Source organism: Lathamus discolor, chromosome 3 (genome assembly GCF_037157495.1).
Source record: "Lathamus discolor isolate bLatDis1 chromosome 3, bLatDis1.hap1, whole genome shotgun sequence".
NCBI classification, from domain to species: domain Eukaryota; kingdom Metazoa; phylum Chordata; class Aves; order Psittaciformes; family Psittacidae; genus Lathamus; species Lathamus discolor.
The window spans coordinates 31,745,412-31,761,514 of NC_088886.1; the positions used below are offsets into that span (position 1 = coordinate 31,745,412).

General features: G+C 39.4%; 1 protein-coding gene across 1 annotated transcript in view; it reads left to right on the forward strand.

Moving 5' to 3' along the window:
• The window catches only part of GNB4 (G protein subunit beta 4), a 32,947-nt gene that overhangs the window by 10,681 nt on the left and 6,163 nt on the right, over window positions 1-16,103 (forward strand). The window contains exons 2-9 of the mRNA XM_065674518.1: window positions 6,606-6,702; window positions 11,111-11,149; window positions 11,876-11,982; window positions 12,953-13,016; window positions 13,813-13,975; window positions 14,177-14,243; window positions 14,405-14,606; window positions 15,838-16,054. Of these exons, the coding sequence (XP_065530590.1) occupies window positions 6,646-6,702; window positions 11,111-11,149; window positions 11,876-11,982; window positions 12,953-13,016; window positions 13,813-13,975; window positions 14,177-14,243; window positions 14,405-14,606; window positions 15,838-16,054 (916 nt within the window). The 5' untranslated portion in view covers window positions 6,606-6,645. The remainder of the gene's footprint in view (window positions 1-6,605; window positions 6,703-11,110; window positions 11,150-11,875; window positions 11,983-12,952; window positions 13,017-13,812; window positions 13,976-14,176; window positions 14,244-14,404; window positions 14,607-15,837; window positions 16,055-16,103) is intronic.

Genomic DNA, 16,103 nt, shown 5'->3' on the forward strand with positions numbered 1-16,103 from the left:
TTTTTTAAATTATAACAATGTTCTTAAAAATTCACCGTTATTCTCTTTCTTTACTAAAATGTATGTGTTCTGCAACATAACTACACTCCTCAAAAGTATACATAAAAGATACAGCAGGGAAGGAGATGCACTGGCAAGGTTTGAGAGGAGAGAAAGAATGAGCAGGATGCACAATTGCACAATTAGAACCCTTATATACTGTTATTCCAACTTAGGCCTCTCTGTTCAGATTTAAGTATTAGTTGACCAGTATAAAAGCTCCTTGCTTTGTTGTCTTTGTTTATTGATGCAGTACAGCTACAAATCAGAACAAAGAATTCTTGGGAAAATAAATAGCTTGTAAGGTCTGTGAGAAAGGGAGGAGAGACAACTTAGGGCCAAGGTACAGGGGGGGAAAAAAGGCATTGTGTTTAATTTTCTTCTGTGGAGGGCGGAGTGTGTGTGTGGTCTTCAAACAGCTCTGCTATAGTAAATATGTAAAATTCCAACTGAAATACTGTTTATATATGAAGGTATGTGACTCCAACATAACATTAATGCATTTATTTCAAGTGGCTGTTGTGCAGGCAGCAATTCCACTTTATGCTAGGCTTTGTCCACTGTGTCAGAGTTTGTAGATTTTGAACTGTTCTTGAATATTGCAAATCCATTTCCTTCAGGCTGTGAGATATAAAACCTCTTTCATGTTTTTCTTCTCTAGTCATGACTCTGAGAAGACATAAACAAGCGAGAAAAGTTATTGAAGTCTTGGTTAATGTCACTAAATAAGAAAAAATGTTTTATCAAAGTTTTCTTTGGCACATCCTGAACTTAAAAAGTGTTTGGTTTGTGTATGCTGCTGGAAGTCAGCTTCAGAGCCTGAATCCCATTGTCCACCAACCGTTGAGACAGGAAAGCCTGTGTACACTGTTAGCAGTTACTCAAGCAGGTAACTTTACACAGGTAACTTCGGCATATAAAGGTTTTGTGGGCTGAAGCCTGAATGTGATTTACAATATAGTGCACTTGAGAGGTATCTGGAGTATGTCTTGGTGTCGTCTTCCTGTAATTAGTAAAGCCTTATAGTTCCTTATGTTTACTCACCTGTGTGATCACTAGTAGGAGTGAAACCACTTCTTACTTTCTGCTGCTGTGTGTTGATCACTTGGGAGATGTTACTACTTACATGAGTCAAAAAGCTGCGGTTGATAGGTATAGGTAAGCACTTAGTTCTAAAGGACTGATTTTATTTTTTTTTCTTTTGTCTGAAGAATCCAGACAAGCAGACTATTTTTTCTGCAGTCCCTTTAATCTCTATATGTTTGGCACAAAACCAGCAATGCTTTGTTGTGGGGAGGGTATATTAACACTTATCTAGTCATTGGTTTTGTTTTTTTGCTCTTGCCTATATGGTGATTTTTACATGGGAATAAGCTGGGCTTGCTGAGGCAAGTGCAAATGCCTTCCACCTCCACCTCCACCCCCCCCCCCTTTTTTTTAATCTTTTTTGTAAAGAAACCAGATTTCTTAGCATCTTAGTTTTTAAACTGTAATCTTCTCTGAGACAGAAATAGCTCTGCTTTGCAGAACCAAAGGTTCCCATCACTACAAGCCTGACTATTCTGCTTTGAGTAACCTGCAGATATTTCCAGAGCTGTGTTGGCTCTCGGTCCCTGCACCAGCCTTCCGCTCAGTACTGTGGGGTCAGCAGGTCCCTGCCTGATGAACTCCTGCATCCCAGCTTGTGTGGGCATTGTGTCCTGCTCTGCTGCCGGCCAGGGTGTCACAGAGGTCCTGGGCTCAGTGGATCTTCTTACAGTGTGTTCTCAAGTGCATTTGGAGTGATTTTTACTTTTTTTCAGAGAAAAGAAATTTGCTCCAACATGTGCAGCCACAGTGTTGGAGTCCACAGGTTGCAGCAAAAGTACTTCGGAGACAAGAACCTGTGGTAATTTGTCACTGCCTGCCTGTGTAATGAAGAATTAAACTCTTTGCAAATTATGCTGCTACTGAATCAGGCATAGTGTAAGGGGTAATTTATATGTGGAGCACTCAAGCCTGTCAGTGGCTTTCTTGAAGCTAGATAGCTGTGGAATCTGACTTAGTTAATTATTTTACCTTGGGAGGCACTTTATTTTGGTATCAGTAAATTCACTTGTACGAGTCTGCTGAGGAATAATTGTACTGAGGTGCAGTTCAACCTACAAATGATATTACTTTTATTAAGGCAAAGATGTGCTGCCTTGGTTGCACAATAGTTATTGCTCACAATGAGCTCCCATGTTGTTGCTTCTGATGGGCAGCATCTCGTGTCCTTGACCCCGTTTCCTAATCACTTGGGTGTCCTGCAGTGGTACACCCTGTGGCTACCAGTGGTATTAAAAAGTTCTTCCACTTCCTGTTGCTCATCCCCTCGAGGACTTTTTGCCATAGCAGATTATATTATTTGTAGTACATCTTGCACATCATCAGTTGCATTTGGAGAGAAGCATCTGGTGGCTTCATCAGGGTTTCTACCTGTGAATGCTGAAAAGCAGATGCCACTAGTATGCCTCATCTAAGGTAACTCTAGCATTTTTTCTCTGACTAAATGTTTATTAAAAATATTAGTAAGTCAGGGAGATAGACATTACATTAACCCCAGTCTCCTTGGGTCGTAGGAGGAATCCTGACTGCCCATGGAAGTGCAAGAAGTGATGGTCTTGCTGTGGTCACAGCCAAGTATGATACAGCTGGGCTCCTGGGGAAGTTCATGTTCAGAATAAAGAATTTTCCAGGCTGTGGGGCAATGCTCCTTCCTGGCTGTAGTATTTGGCCCTTCTGGAGGGGAGAACTGACGGGTTCAGTGGCCTTTGTAATGTAGTACAGGTTGGAGGTGAATCTATTGAATTTTTCTGTAATTCGTTGTATGAGGAAAAATTTGCAATAAAGAGATTACCTCTGTTCTTTGCAATCCCTGTAAGCCCTGCAAAAGCAGTCCCAGCACTTAATCAGATAAGAAACAAGAGGTTTTTTTATCTGATGACTGGTAGCATTGGGAAATAGGCTGTGGTGATGACCTGCTTCTCCGCACTGAGGGCATATTTATAGGATGCAGCCTCTGCTTTACCATTGTTGCCTGCCATCTCAGTTCTGTGTTCTTGCTCTGCTTCAGTGGTCACCTCACTGATACACTTAACTAGAAACAGTATTACAGCAAGTATCTCCATCTTGACTGTGGCTTCCTCTCTTTAACCGTATCGCTGTAGCATTAGAAGCACTAAAACAGACACAGATGCGTCTGTGTATGCAAGTTCCAAGCAAGTGCTTGTCTTCTTGGGTTGCTGTCGTATGGCATCAGCAAGGTAGTCTGACATGAAGAGTTCAGAGATGCTGCTTTCAGAGTTACTGTGAATCAGGAAAGGCATCCATTCGAGTTTCCTCCCTACTCACTCCATTTCTGTGATTTTCTTTGGGTACCTCAAAATAGTGCTTAAAAAATATAAAATCCCAAGTGGAAGCACTTTACTCATGGTTCTGCTAAATACGTAATGGTGGATGATCATCTGAACACACAAGCAGTTGCACTGGGAGCTGCAGACAGCCAGTATAGCAGAGAGCGTTGGATAGACTTCAGTTTAATAGTTAAACTGTGCACTTACTTTGTTTACTGTGTTTACACTATCCCAGTGTTTATGTATAGCTTAATAATATCTGAGAGTTTGCTGTTCAGCTGCTCTGTACTGGAAAGGGACTTCAGTGCTTTAAAGCTAAATAATCTAGTTCTAAAGTGAATCTAGATCTTGTAAAAATATGTACTGGCTTGGAGGCCATTATGTTCATTGTGGCATAGCTTGACCTTGAACCACTGATAATGTTTCTTCTAAGCAGTAATGCCAGTGACCTTGCGAATTTAGAACATACTGATGTTGCTAGGACTTTTCAACTACAAAAAAAGAATTCTTTCAAAAGAGTATGCAAGATCATTGTCCTTTAATTTGCTTTTAAAATTTGCTTAGGAATTGATTTTTAAGCTAAAGGTGGGTGGATCGGAAGGGCTTCTGGAGCTGGATTTTGTCCATGTAGGAGCTTGTACACATATAACACAATTTGAAGATACTAAGCTTAACAGCTGTTTAGCTGCTGGTGCTTCTTGATACAGAAATGGCATTAATGATGAATATGACAAGGTCATTAAGACTGACTTTGTATACAACTGAAGTGCAGTATGGTCATTGATGGTCTTTGAGTGCCAGTGCAGTGTTACAGCTCATTTTCTAATATGCTCGCATTTTTACTTAGCAATAAGAAAATGCCCTGACTTCAGCTACTTGTGAAGAGCCGTGTGTGCTTCCAGTTGAATAGTAATGGCACTTTCTTTATGGTCAGTTCCTCTCTGTGTTGATGTTACTGTTTACAGAGCACTGAAGTGTGTGGCACATCACAGGGCAGAAGCTGACTTCCCTTCTCAGAAAATCAGAAATACATCAACTTCTGTGTTAGGAATCTTTATCTTCTGTTAAAAATAGCAGGCAGGACTACTGAAATGTTGGCAGGCATCATGGCTGGCTTGCTTTAGACCTTTGAATCCATTGTTTTGTCTGTGTTAACCTTTGTGTAGGTTCTAGAACGAAAAAGGGAAAACATGCTGAAAAGGCTAATTTGACACTCTTGAAGCTGAAAATGGGGCTATAGTTCATAGAGGTATAGTATTCCATATTAAGATTGTAATTAAGCTTGATAGACAATAAAGGCATGTGATTAGCATGCATGCTAAAGTGATATTTTTAATGCTTGATTTTTTTGAAATCGGACATTAGTGTTGATGACTTCTGTTTCGTGCCTGATGTGCATTAGGCAGTATTAAATAGTCTGGGCTTCTGAAATAGGAAGATGGTAGTAAATAAAGTAGTCTCTTAGAGTATTTGCATACAAACTATAATGCCTTTGTAATTGAGCATAGGTTTGAGGAAGAGAAAGGTGTGAACTTAATTTGCTGCTTATGTGTAACTGAAAATACAAGTTAGACCTTCTAAGTCACCACTGGTTAGGATGTATTTTGATTTGGAGATGATCCAGTTTGTGTATGTGAGTTGATTCTGAAATGGACTTTGCAGTGGTATCTGTGGAAAGCATGGAGTTTCAGATTGAATAAAAGAGTAGGTGGATAGTTGTTGAAGACAGACTTTTCTTGAGCAAGATGTTTCATAGCTGTCAAACACTTGCTTAAGCTGTTTAGTCCAAGGTTAATCATCTTGTTAGTAAGTTACTTTGAACCAAAACTTTTCACTGTTTACATCTAGGCAGTGTTGTGTTTTATAGGTGGAAAAAACCTTTTCAGAGTCTGTCTTTTAGAGCAAGTCACTACTGAACTACAGAGAATCAGGAGCCAGAGCAGACAAGGGGTTTTGCTAGAGGTGTACAACTTGCCAGGCACTGTGACCTTTCTTCCCCTGTTTTTTGTGCATTTTTCAGTGGACTAAATCGGAGGGACGCTACTGTATTGTGTCTCATGCTTCAGTAAAAGGCTAATAATAATGTTTTAAATTGGTTCTTCTCCCTGCTTCTTTCCCTTCCTCCCTCAATTCTAATTTTGTAAGCAGTTTGACTTTTGTCCTTCTTTTTCTATGAGCTAGAAGTGTTTTGGGCTTTTTAGATAATGTCGTGGGACCACCACTGCCACCTTTCTGGTGTGTTTCTTCCATCATGAAGAACATACAGACAAGTGCCTGGTGTGTTTGTGAGCCACCCTACTAACTTATTTTCATTGCAAGGGTATTGAAGTCTGCATGTATGTGAATAGACTTAAAAGGTATCTGTAGTGGTGTTGGCTGTACTGCTGCTCTTAAGATAAAGAGGAAAAATGAACTGAGGAAACTGTTTAACAGTGAAGAAATCAGATGTAAAATCTGATTGAAGAAATTGCTAACCTGAAAGTGGTCTTACGGTTTCTTATCTTTTTATTAAGGTTGCTTTGAGTCCTTGTTCAGATGAGAGCTGCTTTAGGCTGCTGTGAGCTATACCAGCATGAGGATGCTTTTAGGGATGGTTTGGTTTTCACTATCCATTTTCACTGTGTGGGTGCCTTGAAATAAAAACATTATCATGCCTTGCCCAAGGAAAATATGGGCGGGGGGGGTGGTGAATACCTAAGTAGAAAGCTGCTATTTCAGCCGTAGTCCAGGATTCAACATTTTCATCTTCAATTAAAAAAAAAACAACACTTGGATGTCATGTGCAAAGGTGCTTGTATTGTAGCACTGTTGAGCTCAAAGGTTAAGAAAGGTTTAAGGTGACCATTACAGTCTTTGCTCTCTGTTGCCATCTTGGGGTGAAGACTTACAGGGGTTTCCGGGAGGGGGGTGAGGAGAGTGGTACTATAAATGCATTCAGTGAGTTTTTTGAAGTACAGTGGGTGTTTCAGTTGACAGTTGCTTCTGTATTCGAACGGGACTTCATTTAATTCTGCTTTTCATGTTAGTTCAGGAATTAAAATAAGTTATGTATTGCCAAATTAGGCAGTGCACTAAAGGGAAACCTTTCTAAAGGCAGAGCAAATATAAATTCATGGTGACTTTGGGTTGGGTTTTGTTGTTTTTTTGAAGAGGAGAAAGTGATACTGAAACTTACTTTCCTCCCCCTGGCAGGTTTTCTTCACCAGTGGAGTGTGAGAAGTAGAGGCTGAAGATGAGTGAGCTGGAACAGTTACGGCAGGAGGCAGAACAGCTGCGAAATCAAATCAGAGTAAGAATTGCTAATTGCTTATTCTTCATGATAAAGTTCCCCCTTTAAAGGAATAGAATGCGAAGTTCACATCTATTACTTGCTTTTGTTAAAATTGTACAGAGCTTAAAATATTTTGGGAATATTTGTTTAAAAATCGGCAAAGTAAGCCATTAGCCTGATGAAATGCATTTGTGATGTGTATTGAACAAAGTGTTTTATTTGCTAAGAAGTTTGCTGGTTTTTGGTACTAGGGATGTTTGTGTCTCTGCAAATTTTTTATTTTGTATTTAAAAAAAAACAAACCCAAAAATGGAGCAGCAAACTGCCAGAACCCAGGCATGACAAGTAGGGGCTAAGGGTATTAGAAAAGCTTATTCTGGCTAAAAGTGACTACTGTGCTGCCACGCTTGGTAAACATGCAGGTCAAAGCATATGGAGTGCGAGAGGAAACCTTCAGGGGATGGATGTCATTTCTACAAGCCTTATTTCTTTGCTTCCTGTTGAATTTTTTTTTTTTAATGTAGATCCCCCCATATGTGCTCATTTTTTGTTGAAATTACTCGTTGAAGATAAACTGAGTATGAGCTCTCAGTTTACCACAAATCTGTTGCAGCACGCCTGTGTATCTCTGTGATGCAGTTTTCTGTAGGGAGAAAAATACAGAGTATAATAAGGATCTTCAAGGCCTGTTTATGCTTCATCAAGATTTCCTTTTCCTAAACATGAAGCATTCATAAATCTGGTTTATATGGGAATGCCATATTTGCAAACATTTCTGTCGGCTCAGGCTACAGGTTTCCTGGAATATGTTGCATGCACACTGACTTTTTCAGCATGGCATCTGCTGGCAGCAGTTGTTTTTGTGGTGGTTTGCTTCTTAGTGCAGTTGATGTCAAGCTGCTTGTTAGCATCAGCCACATGGTAAACAACACTTTGTGTAGTAGTAGTTGTACTACTGGGGACAAATGTTTTCCTGTCTGCTCACTCAGTATCATCCAAGGAGTGCTCTGTGTCCTGTTTTCACTTAATACACTGATGAAAGATAAGCAGGGATCGGTCAGTGTTGTGGCACTGGGTACTCCTTTTAGCAACTCTGTAGAGGAATGCAAATAAATTTTGGTTTAAAATACTTTTTCTTAAATTTAGGCTTTATTATGTCATTGCACAAATAAAAGATATACATAACTTTTCAATTATTCGTCTGCCTGATATGTAAAGACTTTCTCATTATACCATGTTGGGGTGAGCCAGTTAGCCTTAATTCGGTCTTAGTAATCAAGTCAGTCTGGTTCTGTGCAAAATTATGTTGTGTGAAGAAAGTGATACCAGACAAGTAAGAGAGCTAGACTGCGTTGCAGGAATGTTTGGGTTTAAGTTTTAGGTCATAAAAATCTGATTGTCTCTTTGTATAAGCATTTAGTTTTGTGGCTTTGGGTTGATTCAACATCTCCCTTGTAACTCTGTCACTGAAAGTTGTAACTGGATCTAGACAGATGTAGCTGACTAATCATGGTTATTGCTATTGGAGTTCTTTGGCTCAGCATTGGTAATCAGCGTTTGCCTCTTTGGATCTGAGTGCAGGCTCCCGATGACTTAATATTCAAGAAACTTTCTGACCAAATAATTCAGTTTCATGTTTGTATAGGTGATTATTTATCTTGTTTATTGTGCTTATCTTCACACAGTTTTCTTTATAAATTGGTGTGTTGGGTACCAGGATAGATACAGGATCTTAAAAAATAATGAAATTGCAATTGTCTAGAATAGCAAGTGAGCTGGGAATTTTCAGAAATTATTGTTGATGCATTCCTAAAAAGAGATGAGGTTAGCAACAGCACTTGATGTTTTACAGAGAGCAGTTTGCTGTTGTAGCTGTTCACAACTCCTAAGTTGCCTGATATTTTCACTAACAATATCACAAAAAATCAGCTTTGTGCTTTAGAGTGAGGTCCAGATAAGATTGTACCTGCAGCTTCCTGAAATAGAATAAACTGATGCATAGCTTTCAGTTTCCCATTAGTCTATGTTTTAGGTATGTTTAATGATTATTTTTTTTCTTTACAATACCTAGGTGATGCAGTACCTTTGCCTCCCCATGCTGTTATTACAGCTCTAGCTCTGTACACAGACACACTATGCTGGAGGGATAAAGTAAGGCTGCATGAAGTTTTAGTGCAGGAAGTTTGAAATGTCAGTGAATAATGAACCATTAGATAGCAGATGGCTTTATGATCCCCAGTTCTGTCTGTAATAAAAAAATAAATATAAAGCATAATAAAATTCTCATGTGATGCATGTCCTCCCTTTCAGTATTGAAATTCAGGTTATGATGTCTGGACGTGTTGTATACTTGGTACAGTGTCGTTTGAAATTGAATGACATTTTGAACAAATAAAGACGCTGTATTTAGAAAAACACATATGGGTTTTTTTTGGAGAAAATAAAATCCTAAGTGTGTGTGCTGGGAAGTTGTGGGAGCTGCACAATCCGCATGGAGTGCATAGATTTTTGTCACAAATTCTGCATTGTCTACTGTATGAACTGAGGAAAAGCTACAACTTATATAGGAAGGTGTTTATGTTACGACACTAATGTGTCCCTGCCCCGGGCAGGGGGTTGGAACTAGACTATCTTTAGGGTCCCTTCCAACCCAAACTGTTCTGGGATATTAATGGTTCTGTTATGATGATTCATATGTAGAAATGACAGTTAAAATGGGAGAATTAAAATAGCCTGCTGAAACTTCACTTTCCCTCCGGCTTTGCCAATCGCATGGCAAGTAATTAGACAGCTCCAAGTATAGATGTTGCTAATAGCTCTTTCTTTAGAAAAATTGCTTTGTTTTATTCAGTCTGCGTTCAGAATTCATTTGATGTTGAACGTCTTCAAGTATTTCAGCTAAACTAAACAAAGTTGTTTAAAACGCAGTGTGTTTCTTCCTGTGGATGAAATAAATCCTGAGCACTAGGGGATTTGCTGCTTTGGTATTTTAAACCCCTCCTGATTGCAGACATCAACATTTTATAAATATTTTTACAGTTCAGACATTTTAAAAAGAAGTTGAGATGGTTTAATCCACTCTAAGGCTTGTGCTCTGAGAGGAAAGCTATAAAGGGTGGTCAAAAAACCATACACTAAAAATTGTTAAAGTTGCAGTGTCAAGTAACTCTCAAGCAAGAGCTTGAAAAACTTTAAGATCGCAGTCTGAAAGTGTTGGTGCAGTTCCAAAACGTGTTGAGTAAATGTTTCCGTTCTTCTTCTCAAAGAGGTCATTGCCATCGGTGCACAGATTGAATGCATTCCTGGGACTGGGGAGGGCACACAGATTAGTGGCGAAGGTGGCCATCCATCTGTCATTTGTGAGGGGCCTTCTTCACTGCTTACAGCAGCTGGAAGGTATTTAGGGAAATTACAGGGAGTTAGAGAGGATCTTGTTAGAGAGGGCTAATCAATACTGCTGTTGGTAGTTTTATCTTTAATTTGTGCTATAAAGTTCCTGTCTTTAAGTCAGTTATTTTAAACCATGCTTCTCAGAAGTGGTTGCTGACTGTGTGCCTATTTATTTGTTTTTCTGTAACCTGAGTTGCCAGGGTGTGCTGTAGTCACAATTGCAACTGAAACCAGGCTTTGCAAAATCAGGGTGTTGCCTTTGTCAGGAGTCTAATCTGTTACTCTGATTATACAAACAAAAGTGAAGTCTGTTTTCTAGGTAAGATTGAATAATGTGCAGAAGTATGTCGTATACCCATAGAGTCTGAAATAATGAAAGACAGGAGGATCTGCATGGACACGTGAGAACCATCCATTCCATGATATGAATGAGAGTGTTAGTTGACTGTTTTTATCTTGGTTTTGTATGAAGTGCATCAGCAGCTTAAGCTTCAGTTAAGCCTGCTGTCTGTCTTGCTCTCCAGGTCCTGCCTGTTAATTTTCAACCTGCCTCTCATAACTAGCATCATCACAGCTGTGCTCATAAGGGGGTTAATGCAAGAGTCTCCTGTAGCACAAAGCTTGCTAATTATGTCTAATATATAGTTGCTTTTTCAGGTGGATTGGTTTTCCCTTGGTGCTCAGTACACCCTGAGCAAGCACATCCACAGCAGGGAAGGAATACAGGGAAGAGGGTAGGCTATGGGACTTCAGGATGGGTTCGTGATGCCTTTGCATCACATATTCTGTAGAAAGGGATTCCAAAGAAGGGCATGGCCCTCTTTAAGTCCCTTTTCTTCTGCTACCACCAGCTTAGATTCCTTTGGACAATAAAACATCAGGGTGACAGAAGGCATATTGGCATGTAACTTGTTGTTGGCTTGAGGCATTTTGAGTGTAGTAAAGTGTAGTTTAAGAGTTATTTTTCCTTTAGACGCTTTCAGTTGTTGCTCAGTGTTGCCTTTTAGATTGAAATTGTCCCATTATTTTGTTTCAGGATGCAAGAAAAGCATGTAGCGACACAACTCTTGCTCAGGTATGTTATGTTCTTGATTCTGTGCATAGGCTGTTGCTTGATGTATAAATATAAATCCATACAGTTTATGTCTGTAACATGCTTCTGCTTAGTAACTGACAGAATAAAGTGAAATAAGCCTTTGGAGATGTCCTGTGTATTTTTACAGTTACTTAAAACCAATACAAAACAACCTCACCAAAAAAAACCCCAAACCAAGTAAAACAGCAAACAGTCCCAACTGGTCAAAAACCACCACCATCATAATGAGTCCCGCTTCAAGTTTACAAATAGATTATGTATATTGAGTTTAGTATATTTAGAAAGACTTAAATGTCTTCTAGCTCTGTTTTGGAAACAGAAGTATTTTTGCATTTAAAGTTCTGCCATGCTTTGAAAAGTAGCAATGCAGCAAATACTGGAGTATTTTCTTCCACTGGTTTTAACTGGAAACTTTGAGATTCAGTAACATGAAATAGCTTCAGTATTACAGGGCAGTATATTCTGAAAGCCTTCTGAAGTTTTAGGTACACCCATAGTGAAGTTGTTAGTCTGTATTCTATAAAGTTTTTCCTCAGCATTGCATGGCCCTAACTAATCCTGGGCTGTATGCTAGTGTCCTTTATGTTTAGTTTTACGTTGCATGCCAAGATAGATTATTTTCTATCAGAGTTCAAATGTATTTTGCTATCTTGTGTATTAAAAATAGTTCTAAGTATCTCAAGGGTTTGTTTTATTTATTTTTAGATCACAACAAGTCTGGACTCAGTGGGTCGAATTCAAATGCGCACAAGGCGTACGCTTAGAGGTCACTTAGCCAAAATCTATGCTATGCACTGGGGATCGGACTCAAGGTTTGTACAAGTGACCCTTTAACCTGCAGCTTAAGAGCTAGAAATCAGAATGTTGACTTCAGAGTTAATACCAGGTTTTGGGAGCCATGTGCTATGGTGTTGGTGCCCTTGCAGGGGGGTCACAGACCACAGCTGTAGTGGGGTTTTTGTCTTTAGTTATAGTTTACCTTTTTATAGCCAGTGAGGATTGCGTAGTGGTAACAGGGGAGCCTTGGTTGAAAAGAGAGGTACTTTTTGTGTTCTTACCACAGACATTTTGCCCTTTCCTTCTTTTAGTGTTAACTGTGTTCTTTGAGTTTTAAGCAGAGGAGGGTACGTGGTGGGGCATGTTTTGGGAATGATGGATATTGCATTTTCCATGATGTTGACTAATCCTGTAATTTCTGTGGTAACAGAGATTTAAAATCTTTAGAAATTTTATTTCATTGAAAAAAAGATCCTTTTCTACACGGTGGGAAAAGTTACTTAGCTTCTAGGAAGGAATTCTGTTGTGCTGCCTTTAGAGCAGCTGATGGGTCAGTTGTTAACAGTGCCTCGTGGTCGATACTCTGTTTTGTAGTTCAGAAAGAAATGCATCCAGAAGGAAATACATCTAGAAGCTGCTCTCAAAACAATATTTATTTCCCCTTGAATTTCTTGTTCATTTTTGTGTAGCTGTGTAGATAAAATAGTATCTGAAAAATAAAAGCAGCGGAGAGAGTTCATAAAACGCGTTTTCAGTAAGTTTGGTTTTGTCCATTGTTAATCATGAGTCCCTGTGGACATGTGATTCTTTGGTCAGGTAATGGGTAGACCTTTGCACCTGTTTTTTCCAACACCATCTCCCCACTCCCCAACCCCCAAAGAAGAGGGTAATAAAGAAATGATGACATTTCTGAATCACTTGGTTATCGTGCATGATGTATGTCTGGTTTGAGCCTTTTGGGGAGTTTGTTTTATATTAACATCGTTTATCTTGTTTTATTTTTAGGCTACTAGTCAGTGCTTCTCAAGATGGAAAATTAATTATTTGGGATAGTTATACAACAAATAAGGTAGAGTTATTTATCATTTATATCAATAATTCATGGACACTGTGTGTGACTGAGGGGGCTTGTGTCTATTTTGTTCTACGGTTGCAAGGCAAAACTGAAAAGAGGCAGTCTTTTTCTAAGTCAGACGTAACCTTTTTCCTTTCCTGAACAGCTGGTTACTAATGATACGTTGTAGGTTGTGTTTCAGAAGCAATAGTTGTAGGTAACACATTTTCTTTCTAACTTGCTAATGCGGTAGCTTGTAGTGGTTGCTCTCTGCCTGTCTGGTGTTGCTTCTGAAAGTCATTTGGTTTTAAATTGTAGAAATACACAACCTCAGAATTTACAGGAGAGCTTTGGAGGGCAGAGAAGGGGTGGGGGGGAGGACGAAAGAAAAACCTGTTAAATGAGAGAAGCTTAGGTGCAGTGTGGTAGTGGTGACCTGTTTTTGTAAACAGTCTGCTCTCCGTGGGTACAGCCATCCCATTTTATAACCTATAGTTCTATAGAAGAATTGGACAAAGGAATTTAAGTAGAATAAACAAATGTTGAAAATGTTTATGTTTAGAAAGCTTTGCTGTTAAATAATGTTGTACTGAAGGTCTGTACATCTTCTTGGGAGCCTACTGGCACTTTTCATCCTAGTGTGCATGTTTGTTTAAATATGAAATGAGTTGTAATATGTTGTAAAATCAAAATACTGAAACGATACACACTTTGTCTGATCTGCTCTAACTCATGAACTGATACGAATGACCTCAGTGAAAAATGGAAGCCGACATGTAATGTCACATTCATGAGCCCTGTCTTTCTGCAGATGCACGCCATCCCTTTGAGATCCTCCTGGGTGATGACTTGCGCGTACGCACCGTCTGGAAACTACGTTGCCTGTGGTGGACTGGACAACATCTGTTCCATATACAACTTAAAAACCAGAGAGGGCAATGTGAGAGTGAGCCGAGAGCTGCCAGGGCATACAGGTCAGCTATATTCTTGCTTCAGCTTTGGTTTTTTTTATTGTACGGAATGAATCAGTCCCACTTTGAAGTACATTGTGAACTGTGAATTAGTTTTGTTGGTTAAAGACTAGCTGTGGGAGAACTTTATAATCACTGCTCTTGGATTTTAAACTTCAGTTATTACTCCTGCCTCTGAAACTAACATAAAGGTTTTGTTTTTAGGTTACTTGTCCTGTTGTCGCTTTCTGGATGACAACCAAATTGTCACTAGCTCAGGAGACACCACTTGGTGAGTTTTTGAGCTGTTGCCCCCTTTCCCCTCTATTTCCCCCACTTGTTTGTTTTCTTCACCCCCTCACCCATCCTCTCCAATGCCTTAGTTTGTATTTGAAACTTAAAACTCCCAGATAAACCACATACATTGTGTTAATGTTGTCACTTTACCTGCAGCGCTTTGTGGGATATTGAAACCGGTCAACAGACCACCACATTCACTGGGCATACTGGCGATGTGATGAGTCTCTCCCTAAGTCCAGATATGAGGACTTTTGTTTCGGGTGCCTGTGATGCCTCCTCGAAGCTTTGGGATATTCGAGATGGAATGTGCAGGCAGTCATTCACAGGGCATGTGTCAGATATTAATGCAGTTTGTGTAAGTGATCATTTATATTTCCACACGGGAAGAAAGGGGGAGGATAAAAGCTGTAGTTGCATGAATTCAGCTTATTTTCTACTGGGTCACCTTGATTTAAAATAAAGTACTTTGTTAGGGTGGTGACTAAAATTGTATGTAATGAAGAAGGTTGTCTGATAACTTACAATCTAGTTTATAAATGAATTATTATTACTGTTGTCTGTGATGCTTTGAAGTGTTCTTGGAATAGTTTCAGCTATGTTTTTGTTCAGTAACTGAGAACTTCTATTAAGAAGCAAAGAATGGAGGAGTGAAACTTTTTTGGAGTGTGGTGATGTGCTAAAAACTGAAAATTGTAGATAAATGCTATACACTGACAGGGAGCAAAATAGCCAGGCATCTTCATCTTAAAGTTCTGTGTTGAACAAAAGTACTTGACGTATTTTGTTGAAAAGAGCTTTTGGCAAAATACTCTGGAAGGCAAAGTTTAAATCAGTACATATGTTGAATATTCATCCCTGGAATCATTTTGTAATATTTATAAACTGGATTATATTTCCTCTCTGTCATAGTAACACTATGTTCTGATCTGCAAGATACACACTCCGATAAATAGGGAATGAAATCTAAGGCTAAGCTGCATCTGGTTTTGATAAACATGAGACATTATAAAGGCTGAGAAAATACCAAAAGCATGACCAGTCGAAAAATGCAGTTCCTATACTTAGACCTGAATCCTAAGCTGTGTTGAGCTCTCTTAATTCCCATTTCAGTCAATATGGCTGTTGTAAGAATGACTCTGATCTGGAGTAGGTTTTTTGGAAATTGAATTGCTTGCAATCCAGTCTCCTGGCTGAGCGAATCAGGATGACCAGCTCGAGATAGAGCATTGTGCCCATTTCACCCAGGTCTTCCTGGCCCACAGCCAGGATCCACATAGCTGCCTTTTGCTTCGTTTTATAGGGCTTAGTTGCATCTCCTTTGATTCCTGTTAATACCACTTGCAGGAACTGTTTGGGTAAAACTTCAGTCATTCAGGTGTCACCAATACTATTCCAGAAGTGTTCCATTGTGTAATTTGGTATACGCATTTTTTTAACATGCAGATTGGTTTTGGGTTTGTTTTAAATAAGTGATTGTGCCTTTACCCTGTCACCCTGGCAAAATAATCCTGTGATGTTCTTGAAATAATGCATGGGCAATGTATCTTTCTGGTGTCAGACTCGTGTCTCTTAATTAAAACTTCCAGTTTTTCCCTAATGGACATGCATTTGCCACTGGATCTGATGATGCCACTTGCCGACTCTTTGACCTACGTGCCGATCAGGAATTAATGCTGTACTCTCACGACAACATCATCTGCGGGATCACTTCTGTAGCCTTCTCAAAAAGTGGCCGTCTCTTGCTAGCAGGTTATGATGACTTCAACTGCAACGTGTGGGATACTCTGAAAGGGGAGAGAGCAGGTGAGGACACGTAACTGCAATGAGCTGAACTTTTCCATTTCCTTAGCAG